General features: G+C 40.3%; 1 protein-coding gene across 3 annotated transcripts in view; it reads right to left on the bottom strand.

The window, feature by feature from the left end:
* Positions 1-2,492: 2,492 nt before the first annotated feature.
* Positions 2,493-18,799, bottom strand: part of cacna2d3a (calcium channel, voltage-dependent, alpha 2/delta subunit 3a) — a 92,933-nt gene continuing 76,626 nt past the window's right edge. The window contains exons 26-36 of one of the 3 annotated variants that reach the window (XM_026332796.1): positions 16,254-16,315; positions 15,936-15,980; positions 15,796-15,858; positions 14,641-14,711; positions 12,582-12,657; positions 12,412-12,464; positions 11,153-11,208; positions 8,651-8,765; positions 4,359-4,471; positions 3,282-3,364; positions 2,493-3,167 (exon numbers count right to left, since the gene is read on the bottom strand). In XM_026332796.1, the coding sequence (XP_026188581.1) occupies positions 3,075-3,167; positions 3,282-3,364; positions 4,359-4,471; positions 8,651-8,765; positions 11,153-11,208; positions 12,412-12,464; positions 12,582-12,657; positions 14,641-14,711; positions 15,796-15,858; positions 15,936-15,980; positions 16,254-16,315 (830 nt within the window). In that variant the 3' untranslated portion in view covers positions 2,493-3,074. Of the gene's footprint in view, positions 3,168-3,281; positions 3,365-4,358; positions 4,472-8,650; positions 9,918-11,152; positions 11,209-12,411; positions 12,465-12,581; positions 12,658-14,640; positions 14,712-15,795; positions 15,859-15,935; positions 15,981-16,253; positions 16,316-18,799 lie in introns of those variants that run through there. The other 2 variants (XR_003297265.1, XR_003297264.1) reach the window with 2 other exon arrangements.

Below are 18,799 nucleotides of genomic sequence, written 5' to 3'. Positions count from 1 at the left end.
GTCTTTGGTTTGGGTTCAGTTTTCATCTCAAATGTATGTGTGTGTGTGTGTGTGTGTGTGTGTGTGTGTGTGTGAGGGGGGACATGTGCACATATGGCTTAGGGAGTCAAGAGGTCTGGTCATTATCACCACTACATTATGTTGGAGAAGGCGGTAAATAAGGACACATCAGAGAAATGATGCAAATAAACTCTAACAGACAACAGTTATATTGCAAAAGCAAAATCAAAGCATTGGAGTATAAGTGAGCTCTGAAAAATAAAGGACAAATGACAAAAGTCCTCTTCATTTTTTGTCATTGTTTCTTGAGAATCCAACATCCACTATATCATCTATGCAAACACAAGAATACATACACAGTGAGCTGCGGGGCTGAGATGTTGCTAGTCACTCAGTGGAATGCCAGCATAATTGTGTGTGTTTTCCCAGCTTGTCTTAGTTGTGGTGTGTTGTGGTCACCAGGCCTGTGTGTGGTCCTGGTGTAGTTCAGCTGCTCAGGATCATTTCCATTTAAACATATCTGTGGTCTTCAAAACAAACCGACAATGTTATTACCTCCATTGGAGGTAACACCAAAAGCTGTGCCCTCTGTGTGACCGCCTCTCTCTGCCTATGTTGTATTCGTGTGTGTGTGTGTGTGTGTGTGTGTGTTAATGCATGTCTAAGAGTATGGATGTACACACAAAAGTTTGAATGTGCTTCCATGTGTTTGATTCACTGTCATCTGTCTTCTGGCATATCAGAGAAGGAGATTCCTCATGTAGTGGAGATAATGGTGAGCAAACAGGGTGACCGTTGTGTGAGTGCTGATGAATGGGTGTGTTTGGAGCCGCAGGGCCCCTTCAGGGCCCCTTCAGGGCATTGTGTCCCAGTGATCAGTAACTCTGCTCTCAGGGGTTCCTTCCCGCCACAAACAGCAGCGTGGAGCAAATCACTGGGAAAGAATGTAGAGGCCTTCTCTTAAAATACCTACAGTGATGTTTCCATTGCATGCTGTATCTTTAAGTGTGTCGCCGTTGATGGACAGGGGCTATAGGGTATGAACTGGTTTGTGTATCCTCCCATCATCAAACAGCTGAATCTCAAGTGTATTGCCTGAATGCTAAAATGGGGAGTATTGTGAGCATTTTGGAAAAGGGTTTCTATATGAGTTTATTTGCTATTTAGCATCTGCACTGGTTTTGTTGGCTCTAGCAGTGTGTGGAAAAAGCAGCTGATAGAAAACACTGAGTATTTATCACTTACCAGGCCCTGAGGTGGCAACAGGGCTGCCATTAGAGCAGCTTCCCAGAAAGAAGGCTTCTTTCCCTAGTCTGCCTTTTGTGCACACATGGCATGCACTTTCCAATAAGTCATCTGGCAAACAGGAAAGAATCACAGACCAGACTGGATGTGTGTTGACCCAAAACAGCTCCAATACCATTATGCAGTGATAAATGAGCAAGTCAGGGAGTCTTTGGATCACAGAAAGAGGGACTGGGAATCATTAGACAGTCACACAGTTTTGCTCAAGGAAAAAGATCATTCAGAAAGTGGAGAACAGATTAGACCACTATGATGGTGAGAATTACCTTGTCAGAGGAGGAGGAAGCAGGGGCGTAGCTGAACTGGCTGGACGAGAAGTGGGGAAAGAGAAGGAGATGAAGGATGTCCTGTTGTTGACCACAGGGACCTTGGTGTTGACATGGAGAACACAGCTGAGTGGTCTTCTGTCGGTCCCAACAGGGTCTCTGAAAACTTTTATTGTTTTTTACTTACAGTGACTGTCTGTGCACACACACACACACACACACACTGGCATTGGGGCAGTAATTCTGCTCTACAATGTATGTATATGCGCATGTTTGTTAGAAAATGTCAAAGGCTTGATTCCTAAACAAATACAGATGTACAGTATGTTGTGGTTGGCCTTCAATTCCAGTGTCATGGTCTTCATTGTCTCTCTTTGTGTGGGGGATAAACCTCTGGGGCAGAGGCATACATGAATGACAGAAGTATGAAACACCAGATGCACACACACACACACACACACACATGCCACATCTCTGCTCATGCGGAGGCCAAAAAGCAGCCAAACATTTCCCCATAGTCAACCATTACACGCAGATATATAATAATCAGAAAAATGTGCCAACAAAAATAGGACAAACTTCAGGGATGAGAACTGATGCTTCAGATTAAACCTATTGTTCTGTTCAAAGTCTGCTTTGCTAAGAAGCCTTTTTAACAACATTGCTTTCAACACCAACATAAATTTTAAATATAGTTTTATTTCAAAAGTACACAAACAGGACAAATATCGTTCAATAAGGCAAAGCTCAAATATTCACAACCACTCATGTCAGAGGACTCAAAATCTCACAGTTTATGGGTATCACTTGCAAATCATAAATAAAACTTTTTTTTCTTCATATATATATATATATATACATATATATATATATATATATATATATATATATATATGTATATAGACTTGATATTTTTCATCATGGAAAAAAGATCATTAGACAAACATTTCATTACAACCCCAGTCACATATTATCATCAGTAAGTTTTGTCTCCCATGAAAAATCAGAGTGGACCACTGGAAGGTGCACTGGTCTTTCTCCATATAGGTGTTACGTGGCTTTAATGCCCAGTTCCAAGCCCAGCTACAGATCCCAGCCCTTAGCTGCTACCTGACAGGACTGAACACAGTGGTGTGCGTATCAGTGGGTATAACTGGACCACTTGTGCAAAATTTAAGCTACTAAGTGCATTGTTGTATTATTACTATGTTCAAAACTTTGTATCTTCCCAAAAACCTCTTTTTGGGAAGCTCATGTGATATTGCTAAAGCACCTTAATTATGACTACTTAGCAGCTGTAATAGCTTTCCATGATCAAATCCTTTCATACCTTGTATGGGAGGTACTTCAGGGCTACGGGCTCTGTAGGTGGTGAGTTGAAATTGGGCACAAATAAGGGGCAGCAGAAGTGGATTTTTTCTGTGGCATTGTTGCGATTCTTTTGCATGCCGAGTCAAGCTGATCCAAGTCAAGTTCTGGATGGAGAGGCGTGGCCAGCTCAGGTCACCTAGGGAGCAGCGCCAGGAGTATGCAGAGCAGTGCTGCCACAGGAGACAGGGTGAGACTCACAGTTCCCCCACACTCCATCGAGTTCTCCTAGAGACAGAGGGAGTCATAATACGGACAGATATTAAATGTTCTGTAAACATAAAAGCAGAATCTGCAAAAGATATAAGGAGAGTATTGGGTGTTTGTGTGTGGTTCAAATACCTCTGGGTGAAAAGGGTGACAGGTATCTGGGCGCCTCCTGTCCTTCTGCATCTTTAATCTCTCACACTTAAGAGATTCATTATGTGCAGCTGAAGTCAAGGCAATAACAGATAATGTGTACCCTCTGCAGGGTGTTTTCCTGCTGGAGTGCATTTCTTGTTTATAATGGAGAGGAATGCATGTATTTGAGTGCACCATGGAAAGGAGTTCTTCTGGAGTCATGGATATTTATTTCACAGCACGATGTGCAAGAAAGCAAAAAAAGATGACTTTGAACAGCAACTGAGTTTTCTTTTGTCTCACAGCAACAGTATTATGCTTTATGCTAGAGTAAGCACTCCACAACAACAACAACAAAACCAGTGGACATGTATAAACAGCATGCCTGTACTGCATAAAATTTCATAGAAATGCACATAGTATGAGAAACCAGCTTGGGTATGTGGTGACGAGTCCATTTGGTCTGAATCTACTCAGTTCTGTGTCTGCATTTGATCAGTATCCCATCTCACAGCGTAGGCTGTTGTGTAACACAGTCCAAACACAGACCCCCCCACCCAGCACACACACACACACACACACACACACACACACACACACACACACACACACACACACACACACACACACACACACACAGAGCACTGTGAAACAGACTTCTAATACTACTGCTGTCTCAAAAACTTCAGATCTTGTCCCCCCACAAGCTCCCATCTCTTATGTCCACTGCAGGAGTTCATGGCAAACACTTTATGCTTTTCCCATCAAGTTAAAGTTGATGGCTATGATAATTCTATTTCTAATGCTATAACTGCTCCAAAAAAAAAAAAACAACAAACAAAAAAAAAAACAAAAGAAACAAAGAAACATTATCAGGTAATTTAATTTTTTTCCTCAGTCCATCTGGGGAAAGTTGCAACATGCCAGTTTTGCTTTCAAAAACTGTTCATTAATTTACTCTTTGGATGAGTTTAATCAACGTTGTATTGTTGCTCTACAGTAGGTTTTCTGTTGGTCGACTAAGATCTCGTACTAAACCCCCACACAACTCTCCAGTGTTTGATCAGCAAAGGATATACATGATTTCAATGGGGTCCATGGTGATTGGCTCGAACATGCTGCAGTCACACTTATTGTCCACCACCACCATGAACAAATTACTGCTGGGGATCTGCTGGATCACAAAGGACCTGCCAATCACAGCACAGACAGCTAGTAACAAAGAAATGAGGGAAGAAGAGGGGAGAGGGAGCAGTGTGGCCGGGTTGAGAGTGGGTGCATGGGCAGAATGTAAATTTCAGTGCGTGTCAAAGGATTTGTGTTATGAGTGTTCACGTTCTCCCCTGGCTGACGGGAGATGCACTGACGAGATTCTACTAGATTCATGAGAAAAGGATGACTTATCTCACTGCCGGCTGTCATTAGACATACACAGAGTCACACCGAGCGACACACACATTAAGTACAAACACATACTGCTTTATCTCACTCCGCCTCTTCCTCATCCACTGCCCTTTGCCTGTTTTTCCCATCCAAGGCGAGCACCAATGAAGTGTTGCCGAATATACAGTAAAACACTGCAAAGGGAGACAAATGGGAACCACACTTTTGTGCTTATATCTTCCCATGACTGTGTTTTACTGGCCTGAGAGATCAGGCCTCGCCTCAACCTCCTGGCCAGTGATTTATGACCGTGGATAAGCTTTATGAAGAAGAGAGGTCGTAAAGATGATCTCTTCTTTCTGTCATCCTTTCTTTCTTTATCTCCTGGTTCTCTCCCGCTCTCCCTTCTGCTGCAGCTGGGTGATTTATGGAGTTCACTTTGAGGCATTTATCAGACACATATGAGAACATGCACGTGTGACGGAACGAACACACACTGGTGCAAACATATACACGCATCCACAGTCTAAACTCTCGTGAAGGAGGACGGGAACAAAGACATAGAGGAAGAGACGAGATAGATCAAAAGAGACCTAGCATCTACAGGAATATCTAAATCCTTAATAACTCAGTACCATGACCAATTTAATTTGACCACAAGCAGCCTCCAATCCCTGAATAGCACCAAACCACCACTAAAACAGTCATCCCACCGTGACCAGCCAAACCCAACCAAAGTAGTCCAGCAAATATGCCAAACCAGTTCCAATCAGGGTGAATTAGGATCTGCTGATGTTTAATAATCCGTGCTCACCCCTGCCCAGCGCTGGGCAGCCCTGGTTCAGCCCGCTGATAGAAAGCAGAGCAAGTGTTCTCCGAGAAAAGACTTAAACACATCCTGACACCACAGCTGCTGGCCTTGATCATATAGTGCCGGGAGAGGGAACACTACACCTCATAGAAATGCACACACACGAGGACGTGGTCATTATGCACAGGTACACAGAGGCTGTACTGTACATACTCTCTCGCCCCAACACACGGACTTAAAGACAGCGTGTTCTTGACATGGTCTCCTAGTTTTGGCTAGTAGAGAGACAGTCAATGTGAAGACATCCAATATGTTTGTCCCTGTCAAGGCAGAGGACGACAGAGAGACACCGAGTGACCGACAGAACGAAAAAGAGATGAAGAATTAGATACCCTGTAGATGTATAAAGCTGATGCACTGCAGAGAAAGATAAACACACATAATAACATGATGACAGAAAATGTTTTCGTCTCAAAAATGTGTCAAAACATATCTAACAAGCCGTAACTGGTCTTTAAAGCTGATAAAAATGTGTTGCTTATCAAACGTCGTTTTGATAATGAAAGAAAATGTTTTATCTTTTCGGTGACAGCTTTTGTGAAGTTCATTTTACGGGTTCGAGCTCTGATAAAAACGTACTAACGGTACATTTATAAGATCTATGTTTTGCATTTGATGCAAATGAATAGCAAAGTTTTGTTATTTGTTTTGTGCTTTTCATAGTAAAATGTTCTGTGCTCAGTTCTGGCTAAATGCAATATTTCTATGTGTTTTGTATAGAATATTCCTATTTTTCCAATGAATTAATATTTGAATAACTCAACCATAACCATAACTGCATGTGCTGTATGGCTTTCAGAAATATCTATCATCTCAGTCGGGAAATTTGACCAATAATTACTGTGTGTAATTTAACAATTACTAATTCAATGAGCTGAAATTACTCCAATAAAATCTCAAAAGTATTCTGGCCAGTTATCAAAGCAATGCTGTCATCTCATTTCTATTTCTCTTATTACTTTCGTGGAAAATGGGCACAATGACGCCAACATTTTTTCTTTTTTTTCACGTTTTGATGCACATTTTTCTATTTTTCTCCATCAGCGTAAATTATTTTATATTTTTAGATTTTTAAGCTTCAGTGGCTTTGACTGCAAACGCACTGAAGACTTGTAAAAAATGTTCTGGCTGTTTAACATGAGTGATGAGAAAAAACATATCGTAGATGTCAAAACATTGCAGGACGGGGCAATTTGTAAAAAATGTCTATTTAAAACACATTTACCACAATTATTAGAACCAAAGTTTGCAGATAAAATTAACATGTAAACACCAATGTAAAAATACATATAATTAAAACGTCAATGCTGTACAGGCTCTGTTTTAGCTGTCAGTTTCTATATATTCTAAAAAAAGAAAACAATCCCAGTTTTGGAACGTCAAACTGCACAATGTTTGCTGTGGAAGAGAAACAAAACTTGTATTATACTATGATGGGAGCAACATACACGCCGTGTATTGACAACTACAGTGTTCTGGTAATATCATGACTGTTAGTGTGACTTGGCATGAAGAAACATATTTATTTCAAGAATGTGTAACAGATGAAACCATGTCCAGAAGTTTGACTGTAGAGCTGAAGCTCACCGCAACTATGAACCACACTCATTTAGGGACATGTCTAAGATGGACGAGAGAAAGAAACGGGGTGTTTGAAGGGGCAGAATATATGACTGCAAGCATTGTCACTAATTGTCCCCTTCAAGACGTTCTCTGGTTAGAGACATGACACACTCTTTGTCCTAAATCTCAAATTACAGTCTAGAGGATCTGGCAACGCATTAATCCCAAGTGAAACCATCCTATAGGGCCACTTAAGCCGTAACATCATTCATTAGATTTCAGTGTTTCTTGTGATCTGTCACTCTGTCTTGTAATAGACAAATACAAATACTGACATTATACACACACACACACACACACACACACACACACACACACATGCACACACATCGTCACAATACTGTAACGAGAGGCTTAGCAGGCAAGAGCTTAGGGTATATTTCCTACAGCATAAAGCACACAAACGTGTCCCAATGAAAATATGAAAGACCTCAGTCAGCATGTAACGTGAAACAGATGTTTATCACCAATATCCTCTATTACTAATATGAGCAATAAAGTTCCACATAACTAAAATAAAAAGTCGATTTTACTTTGTCAAATTCATTGTGCTTTAAAAAAGATTTATTTAAAGGGGACATGGTGCTCAGAGGACAAAGCCCTGAGGGCTAATCTCGGTTTTGGTGTCGTCACTGGAGATGGGACCATTTTTGTCTGAAGCACACTTCTGTCATGTGTATTGGGGTGGGTGTGAGTATGTAAAAGGGTGCTGTGTCTTTATGCGTGTGTGTGTGTGTGTGTGTGTGTGTGTGTGTGTGTGTGTGTGTGTGTGTGTGTGTGTGTGTGTGTGTACAGTATGTCAGTATGTGTGTTTTGGGGTCTGACTGCCTGACTACATCCCCAACCGCATTTTACTCCTGGCACCCAAGGCAGTGGTTACCCTGCTGACCTTGTGGGTCTGTACCGGCAGCAGACACACAATGAAAACACACACACGCACACACACACACACACACACACACACACTCAAACACACTTCTGAGCTTCTCTGGCAGTTCCACAGCTGGGAGCAATGAAGGGCCCATTGGAGGGATTCAGAGAACACCCCACAATTGCCTGACAGAAAAGCCCAAATTGTTAATGGGGACCACACTCATTTTCCCATTTTTAAAGGAAGACATTTTTCCACCTCTCTCCCTCATCTTTAAATACCTCTTATTTCAAACTGCTGTAGGGGAGAGTCAGTGTCTGTGTGCTTCTCTCTGATTGATGGCATGGATAAAAGTGCCTTCAGCAGACAACAAATGATTTGAATGTGTGTCTCATTATCAGGGATTAAAGAGACAAAAATAAGACAAGCGTTAACAGGATAATTCATTTCTCATTGTTGTTGTTTATAGTTTTATAGAGCCCAGTGGCGAGGTGATATCCAAGCTTTATTTTACAGTAGACAAATATTTAGACTGTAGATGATGTAACTTGGGATAATTTATGTGCTTATGTGTGTGTGTGTGTGTGTGTGTGTGTGTGTGTGTGTGTGAGTGGCTCATACTTGATGCAGCCGTCACAGTCAACATTGCCTGTGTTCTCTTTGATGGTTCTCTCAGAGAGGAAGGCTGGGTACTCTGTGTCACATGGTACCTGCATGGTCCGCCCAATCCTCTGAGCTGAAGGGAGGGAATGAAGAAAGTTTGAAAGGACGGGTAGAAAGAAAGGCAGAAAGAAGAAGAAAGAAAGAGGCAAAGAAAGAAGCAAGCAATAGATGGAGTTAAAACTAGAGAGAAAATCATGGAACATCCATTTTAAAGTCAAATATTTATTTAAAATTGTTATACAAATAAGGAAACACTCAAACATGCCACATACTTGCAAATATACAAGTTTGAAATAAAGCAGCATTTCTGAATCAGTGCTCCTGTCCTGCTGGAGAACTAGGCTAACCAGTCACGCAACATTGCTTGAACTCTCCTGCCACCCAGAGGCCTGACATTACACTGCAGGGTGGACAGGAGTGGGTAGGCAGGATCATACAGCTTTCTATATGAGTTAGTATTTTGAAAGCATGCTTATTAAAGCAGGGGCTAATTTAAGCCAAATTTATATATAAACCATAAATACAGATGGTTTTATTTTGTGAACTCAGTTTACCCCTGTACTCTTTTAGAGCGCTCTACTGTATATACGTGTTTTAGACCACATGCAGATTTCTAAAGATGTTGGACTGATTATGTGTGTGATTTGGATGGAGTAGCTTAATTACCGGGTGTTAACGCTGCAGCATTGTGTGATCAAAAATGCGTGTGTGCAGTTGTACGTAAACTATACGCACGTGAGAAAGGCAGCCTACATGTAAAAACGTCTGGGATTAGTTCAGCTTGAGAGGCTGTGCAGATTGTGTTACGGGCTGCTAAAATGGGGTGTTTCAGCTGCGTGTCACAGGCCTGTGTCTCTATTGTAAAAAGATATAGAAAGTGCTGCTAAGACCTGAGGCTAGCCAGCTGTGAAATTGTCTCGACTGCTTGGCAAGCAGCAATGCCCAGCTTCGCTTCATTCAGGATAAGAGGGTGAAAGAAAGCATTTTATAGACCTTCGCTTTGTGATTCTTGCTCTTTCCCTCCCCCTCCCTCTCTCTCATTAATATACAAAACAGTCTCATATTAGTTTTGGCGAGAATTAATTCTATAATATTATGCTCCTTAGCAAGGCTTTAATTTCAGACATGCAAACTGTATTCAACACCCTATAAAACATTAGGCATCACAGCATTGGCAGCACTCATACGAGAATGACCATGTGGTCATGGAGGAAAAGAAACTAAGCTTGAGAAAGTAAGAAAAAACATAAAACCAAAGAAAATGAGAGAAAGAGAAAAAGAGAGACAAACCATTTTTTCTCCTGTTAAAAAGTGAATATTGCTTCCCACCACCAATATGACACGTCCTCACAGATCATAAAACTAGCAAGTATAACCCCCTGTGGACACACAAACTAATACAAATGTGTCTGCAGGCAGACATGCATACATACAGCACACACTTCTTCACACCGAGGTCACTTGGGGTAATCTCGCGTTCTGCCATTTTTACTTGTAGGTTTTGGATTGTGCCTCTTTATTCTGTTTTTCCAGTGGTCACACTGACTCAGGCCGAGTGGAAATGGCAAAGACAGCAGGTCAAAGCTGAGGACGCTGGTTATTTATTCTGTATGCAACAAACTTCGCTCCAATGTAAACGCAAACATAACTATTAAAAAAATGACAGCATATGTGTTATGTTATGTTTTCTAAGTAGGAAATACAAAAATGCAAATTACTTGTACATAATTTAAAAGAACCGGATGCTTGATCTTCTATGTAAAAAAAGTTTTAATATTTTCTTTGGGTGATGTTAAAACGCTACACAATCAGAAATCTAAAAAAATACAAAATAGCATATTTTTATCTTTTTCTGAATAAAAATACTGATGTTCAGTTTAGGTTAGTTTTTCTTTTCACCTTAAAAATTCAAAACACAAGAAAACCAAAAGAAAAAAAAAAAGTCATTCATCACCTGATTTACGACCTTTCTAAGGTTCTGGTAGTGAGATATTAAGTGAGACTTGTCAGCTGTGAACACACCGAATTTGTGAAAAATTTTAAAAAATGCATTTCGGTATGCATAAAGGGAAACTGCAATGGAACTTAGCATGTAGTAATTACCCAAAAGTAGAGTAAAACATTTATATTGTGACCATAATTAACAGACGTATTTGCAATAATTATTTGAGGAACAACTGAATTACTTTGCATATTTGCAGTATATATGTCCATTGTGGATATTTTCAACTACAGCAGACAATATAAAACTAAGATTGATGTGCCATCAGCTAATAATGTACATATCATAAATATAACATTTAGGGATAACAATGTTTTGTCTAGTATATAACCGTGTATATATAAATATAGTGTGTGTGTGTGTGTGTGTGTGTGTGCGCGCGCGCGTGTGTGTGTGTGTGTGTGTGTGTGTGTGTGTGTGTGTGTGTGCTTTAGGTCAAGAGAGGAGTGCATGCTTACCTTTGGATGTGAGGTCAGAGTACCACCAACTATACATGTTGAACTCGACCAGGAATCTAAAAATGGGCAAGACACCAACCATAACAAGACACTTCAACACACGCTTATATAATGTAGTTATACTGTAATACTCTGCTGCATGCCACAGATTTTTACCAACATGATAAAAGTGTATGCAGTATAACAGAAAAAAGTCAGATTTATTTTGATAAATTAAAATTATGTATAAATGTTACTTAGATGCCTCTAAGGCTTTCAAACCAATCAGACATAAAATTCAATGCAAAATACCATCTGAGATTTTCTGTTTGTTAGTGTGCCTAGATCCTCAGGCTCTTTTCCATTGATTAATGTGTTAGGTGGGAGAATAAATTTTGTTTTTTGAATGGTCCATCTGAATAAAGGTTTTGTTGATCTCATACGTCATCATTTAATGTATAAACGTATAAATAACTTCAGTGCTAAACTTATATAATTATTAAAAACAAACATGAATTCTATTTATGTTGAAATATTCTTAATTTCAAAACATAAAATGGACAAAAAGAAAATATCACACTGGCACTTACAATGATCTAATTAATACAGTATAATGGCATTATATTAAATGACTGTGTATACTTAAATGCTCAACTAATGTCAAGGTGCCATTATACTTAATTATGGCCTGATACTATACTGTAGAGGGCCGATTACTAAATATAGTATTGGTCCTTAAATCAGAACCAGCTATAGTACATATGCCATTTTTTTTGCATGTGTCTATAATTTGATGGGTACACACAAACATTTTTGTAACTTTTTCATACAGTAGGTATATTTCTGTGATCATTTATATTTTATTTTAAAAAGCACAAGTGAACCAGTAATGGAAAATTAAGCACACAAGTCCAAAACACTAATATTTGAAAGACAAAACATTGTGTGTGCTGTGGACTGACAGCTCAGTTCTCCCATGATGCATAGTGGTGACAACAGACCACCCAGAAAGACACCACAACCAAAATGTGGCATCACAGGAATACCCATGATACAGGAAACATCAGGTAGCCATTACTGACCATAATCACTGATGATCACTTCAGTGTCGACATGTGGAGGCAGTCGTAAACATACACACAGATGATACGTACTCACAAACACACACAGTTCACCTCAGACAGGAGAGGCCGACATAAGAGTCCTAAAAAGCACGTGCATGCTGTGAACACAGGCTATTATAAACAGATCCAAGACACTGACATACACAGAAGTCTTACATGACAAGTTCGGTCAGTATCCACTTCATGGCTGAGAAGACAGCAAAGTAAGGCTAAAGGAGAACAGTGGAAATATTGATCAGATGCCATAACGTGTTGTGCTCATTGTGCGTTGCATGGGATGCAAACAAGGAGGCTGAAGAGTCTGGAAACAAAAACGCAGTACTCACATCCAACAATGTGCGTCCACTGTCACTACTCTCTGAATAGACCCAGCACAAAGCCTGGTAGTCATACAGTGTGACCCTGAGTAAATAAAAACAAGAGTCAGACTAGGCTTTAGAAATAGAGATAAATTGAGACAGATAACACACTGATTTGTAGACTTCAAACTAATGCTTTTGTCAGGACAATATGGCCCAGAAAGAGGTAACACATCACACATCCACGCTAATATTATATGCCTGCAGGGCCTTTTGGACTGCTGTGTGGAAGCAGAGAGGAGAGATCCCACCTCTGCTGTAAGTGCCAATTTACCTAACGATAATATACTGGATGGATGGGAAAGGGAAAGCGATTGAAAGCGGAGAGCTTCCCTAGAGGTTCCTCAAAGTGATGTAGGCAGGTGTGTGTGTGTGTGTGTGTAGATGATTTGGGGATATTGAGGGAATATTGGAGGATTTAAGGGCTTAATAGACCCTGAGGGTGTGAGGTCTGGGTCTGTCTGGGTGAGGTTATTGAAAGGGTTCCTAACACAGACACACACACACACACACACACACACACACACACACACACACACACACACACACACACACACACACAAGACACCTATTCTCAAAGACTGTAGAGAAGTTCCTTTATACTTGACAATATTTTGTGTGTGAAAGTGTGTGTGAGCATGTGTGTGATGTCTGAGTGGGCCCAGTCTATCCGCTGCCCTGGGCGATGTTCAAACCTCAGTAACAATTCCAGTGACACATAGCTCCAGCACACCGCCAGGAACCAATTAGTGTTAAGCCAGGCCACATAATGGCGTTAGCAGCAATTTTAGTCCAATGTCATATCTGTGTATGAGTGTGTGTTTGCACGGGTGTGTGATTACTTATGTGTGTATGTGTGTGAGTGTGCTTCATTTGCTCTGCATGGTGCGTAGCATTTTTATTGATTTCTCTTTCTATTGCTTGCTCGTCTGAAAAGACTAATAATAAGAAGGTAACTGAGAACAATTTGCCTACATTTGGTTTTGTCTACAGTCTTCATAAATTCAAGCTGCCAGCCTGGGTGCACTTTAAACGGTGCACTTTAAAACGTCTTTCATGTTTTTTAATCAAGGCAAACCCCAGCACATTAATTCTCTACAGATGGCACTGGGTTAAGACAGATCATACTGGATTCATTAGTGTTAAGATATATAAGCAGTATTACTCATCATGCTAATGCTTCACTGACACAAACCGCAGTATTCATTCATCTTACGTTATCCTCAATTTTTTTTAAACGGTATCTCATCATCTGACATTAACTATTCAAGGAAAGCTCTTGTATGCCTCTTTGTTTTTATGAGTGGGACTACAAAGCTTTAGCTGTCTGCTTTTAAGGGCTCATCCCTATAAAACACTTTCATGGTTGTCTATTTGTATGATGATTTGCTGTGATTTCTCTACACTGAGACAACACGGCAAAACTCTCCTGACCCACGTCTTGATGGCAGACTCGAACGCTCGGTATAGTCCTGCTGCAGTGTCGGAAATGTGGTTCTAAACTTACACTTAACCGTACAACTAAGGTGAGCGCGCACAGATACCCGCTTGACTCCTCGGTCAAACTGCAGTTTCAGTTGTTGCCTGTTTCTCTGCACGTCTGCTCTGTGAAACTGGGAAAAATATCCTCCTGGGTTAAATTTCCAAATTAATCACAGAAAGTTGCCACCCACTGCTCCTGGCGTTTAACAGGAGACACAACTCTGTATATGTGTGAATGTGTCTACATGTGTGTGACTTCAAGTTTCTTTTAATTCCTTCATTTCAGGAAAAGATTTGCTGTAATCCCCTAACGGAGAACTCCGCTGAGCGAGGGGTCGGAGTTCAGCGTTGAATAGCTCAACAAGATTGGCCAAGTTAAGAGCTGTCAGCACGAGGGGAGACATGCTCTCATTCTGTGGGCTGTCTGATATTCTGCACATACATTTGCGCACATGCATATACACACATACTCATACATGCACTTGCTGGCATGTGTAAACACACTCACATGCACTCACACACAAATGCAATTTGAAATACTTACCTCTTGAAAGAGCCCATCTGCAGAAGCTTACTCATTACAGCTCCCTCGGCTTCTCCAAAAAATTTCCCTGTCTGAGAAAGAAGAGGAAGAGTTTTCCAAATATTGACATGTGCATAGTCAAGGCATGCAGAAATGGCCAAATGGCTCTGGCCAAAGGGAAAATTCAGTACTACACCATTTAGGAACAGCATTAAGAATAAATTGTACCACACAGAAACTGCACCACAACCTGTTAGACAGGATTTCATGTTCCAAATAAACACAAATAACCTGAGGACAACATACAAACACGTGAACTAGTGTCTAATAGTTTGACAAAAGGCTAAAAATCACATCTTATTTGCGTCACAGCAGAACAGGTTCTGGGTTCGACTGAGGCTTTTCTGTGTGGAGTTTGCAGGTTGTCCCCATGTCTGCGTGTGTTTCTTCCTCACACAGTCCAAAGACATGCAGATTAAGTTAAGTTTTGACTCTAAATTGGGTGTGAATGTGTCTGTGTATATGTGTCAGCCCCATGACCATCTATATAGGATACGTGGTATAGATAATGGATGGACGACTTACTCACATCATGACGTTAGTTAATTGACATTTTGGCTACATATTAGCTATGAAATGACAGTACTTGACAATTAGAACCCGAAATGCACTGTCACCTCCAAATTAAGATCAAATCAAGGATGGAAGTCAGCAACTAAGAGACACATGCAGGGGAAGGAAAGGGCAGTGACAGCCAGCGGACTGGCTTCTAGATGAGCCAAAGTCAGAATGACAGCATGTCTGCTGACAGCTATGCAGAGGGTATGTGTTGGGGCAGCACCATGTCCTCCTTCAGAGCAGTCTACAAAATAATATATTGCATTAGATGCAAAAAAAACAAGAAAACACTGAGAACAGATCTAAGAAGTAATTTAATATTAATTCTGCACATTTATCCAAAAATCCCCAAAATGTCTGTACATTATAATCATGTCATACTAAGACAGTATGACATGATTTAATACAGTAGCTCCTACTGAAATATAATATCTGCATTTCTGCCAGCACCAGAAACAAAATGAAACAGGTTCATTTTAGATAATAGCTACTTTAAATCAGACTTTTGATTTATATTGACTTATCTGATTCTCTGTGTGCTCTGTGTCCATGTCTTACCAGAGTATAGTCCTCTGCTACCAGAATGAAGCCATTGTTGTCAATGAGGTAGCAATTAATATTCTGTTAAAAAAAACAGTGTCAGGAGAAATATAAGTGACACCATGAAGGGCTGACTGAGAAAAGGAAGGATGACTGACCTCATCATCACAATTTATGGAGCATTTCCCATCTAATGCTGCACACTGTAAGATAGAAAAGATATCTGCATACTGTATTTGGATGTTACATAAATAACATAAAAAAAGTGATGCTTCATAAAACAAAGTTAAGAAGTGTACTACACATTCGTACCTGAGCAGCTTGGAGTAAGAACAGAGTTATCAGCCTATTAAAATCAGCTTTATTTAACTGGCTGAGTTACAACCGGTTACTTTTATGATACAAATGTTTAAAGTGTCTGAGTTATACATGTGAATGTGTTTAGCATGCAGGACTCGGGTCTAAGAAATATGTACCTGTCTGCTGGCTGTCCAGAACTTCCTCTGAAAGAACTCCAGTTTCATCTGGATGCCCACAGCTGAAAGAGAGACAACACAGTCACTGAGACGTAGCAACGAGACATGTGTGTGCTCGCTGTTGCACAGTGCACTGTAGCCTTCATCGCAACACACATCGTCAACCTACAGACAAGACAGAGATTATTAATATAAACAGAGCCAAAGTGCATCTTTGTGGGGTTAATACTGCACTGTCTGCATACATCTGCACAAATGCAGTTTCACATGACTCTAAATCAGACCTCTCACTCTCTGTGACCACATGAGAGCTGCTCACTTCAATAAGCCTCATGGGTCTAAATGCAGATCTGACTTGAATTCCTTGACTGGGAAAAAAAAAAAAAAAATGTCGCCGACATTATGTTTAACTTTTTTCAGATTTGGCTGAAGAAACACTGACATGTTTACCACTAGTTTTAACTCCTCTCCTCTACTCCCAATGCTCCTCTCCCACTACCCCCTGCTATGAAGATTCAGAGGACACAAGCTTTCTCTCAGTCTGACTTTCCCATGCTTTGGGGGTCTGTAAGTCTTTCCAGGAGCAAAATTTAGACCCATATCCAAATGCAGAAAGGCTTTCAGGTAGTAAACTAAATGGAAGAAAAACATGTCCAAACCATCACTATTGTCTGCAGTGCATTTGCTAGCTGAACGCACTATGATCAGGACTGAAATTTCTTTTAATACATAGGCTTGTAAAAGTATCATGCAAAAGCATGAAAAGCTTCAAAAAGAAAATCAAACCACAGCAGGCATAATGTCTTCAGACAGCACTAAATTAAATATAATAGTTTAAAGGGTGGGGGAAATTGATGAACTGAATGATCAGCTCTTTTCTGACACCTGAAAGAACATCTCAGTCCTAACTACAGGTTACTAAAATGCACATCAGCATGTGAAGAGACTTTTCAGAGAGAAATATTCTGCTGGTTTGCATGTCTTTTAGTATGATTGTGTGTTTGTGTGATTAAGTGCAGTGGAGTGCTGCTGTGGCCTGTTTTAGCCCTTGCCCAGAGGAACAGGTGCAGATTATCCCATCATAAGCTTTGCCAGATCCTTTCAGCAGCCCACCATTTCGACACCCACATGGAAAACCCAGGAGGAGAGTCTAATTTAAGATGCTGGGCAATAGCGATGGAAACACATATGGCATAAAAATGGGGAGAATCTAGATTATTAGGCCAATAAATGAAGCAGGATCATCTACTCTACAAATTGTTAAAACAAGGAAAATAGTGAGATGAGTACGTGAAACTTTCAAAGATTAGAAGATTTAAGGTTTGGAAAAAAAAAAGACCATCCGACATTCTAAATGCTCCATCAATATGAAATTGTAAATTACATATCTGCTCAGCAAGGAAAGAAAATTCATGGATCATAAATCCAATAAGAGTGCAGTGGAGGGATATTAAAGGTTAAAAGTGCACTGATGTTGACTATTAGCCAAAGTCAGCTTAGAATAAAGACAAAAGCCCAAATCTGTTTTACTAATGCCTGGGAATTTTCTGTACTATGGGGGCGCATTTAATTTCTCTAGGTATGATTTAAGAACTTGGGGGTATTTATGCCTTGAGCTGGGTTTATGAGTCCAAAAATGAAGAAATATAAAATCCACTCCAAATCCACCCCATCACCAATCTCCTATCACTGCAATCCCAGGCAGGAAGAAATGACAACCGGTTTAAAGCCAACAGATATTCGGGATTCTAATAAGGAGTGTATAAATGCATATGTCCATTAGCACAAAGTGTGCTTCTGAATGTATGTATGAATATGCTCATGTATCTAGTAACAGCAATCATTAGCGTTTACTGTGCATGTGTGTTTTTGTTTCAGTGTGTGCATGCATCAGTTGGCCTCACAGTGATATAAAAAAACACCTCTAGGATGAGCATAAAGTCACATATAGTGTGTCACAAACACATAGAGCTGCCTGAGTGATGTAGTGATTTGCAAATTCGGTGGTGCAGCGTAGCACCAAAGCAGCTACACAGCGCAGGGGGCGGATCATGTCAAGATGCTGAGCAATATTCAGAGGATGAGCAGAACAGGAGGCTGTTGTTAAGGATGCACAGTCTACAAGACCTAGGCTCATCTGGCATTTCCATGTGTTCTTGTTGAGAAAGAACAGAGTTAATGGAGTGTTGATGCAATAACTGTGTCACAGGAGATGCATGAGTCCCATGAAGATAATATCTGGTATCTTAGCCAGAGGTGGAAGAGTAAGGCATGTTTTCACGCTCTGTTTTTTTTTTTAAATTTGATGCTTAACATTTGTAGACGTGGCAGAACAAACACGACAAACTGTCTGGACACATCAACGTATGTGTTTTTAGCAAATACAAAGGTGTCATCACACATTTGAAGATGTATTTGCCTGTGTAGGTGTACATGATGACTCCGGTGTGTATGTGTGTGTGTGTATGCACGCCCCCATACTGTATATGCATTTATGCTTTTTTTGCATTAATTGCTCAAGGTTGCTATCTAAACAGATGTACCAA

This window comes from Mastacembelus armatus, chromosome 7 (assembly GCF_900324485.2).
Source record: "Mastacembelus armatus chromosome 7, fMasArm1.2, whole genome shotgun sequence".
Classification (NCBI taxonomy): domain Eukaryota; kingdom Metazoa; phylum Chordata; class Actinopteri; order Synbranchiformes; family Mastacembelidae; genus Mastacembelus; species Mastacembelus armatus.
Note: the sequence above shows the minus strand (reverse complement) of the source record. Positions and strands in the feature narration are given on the sequence as shown.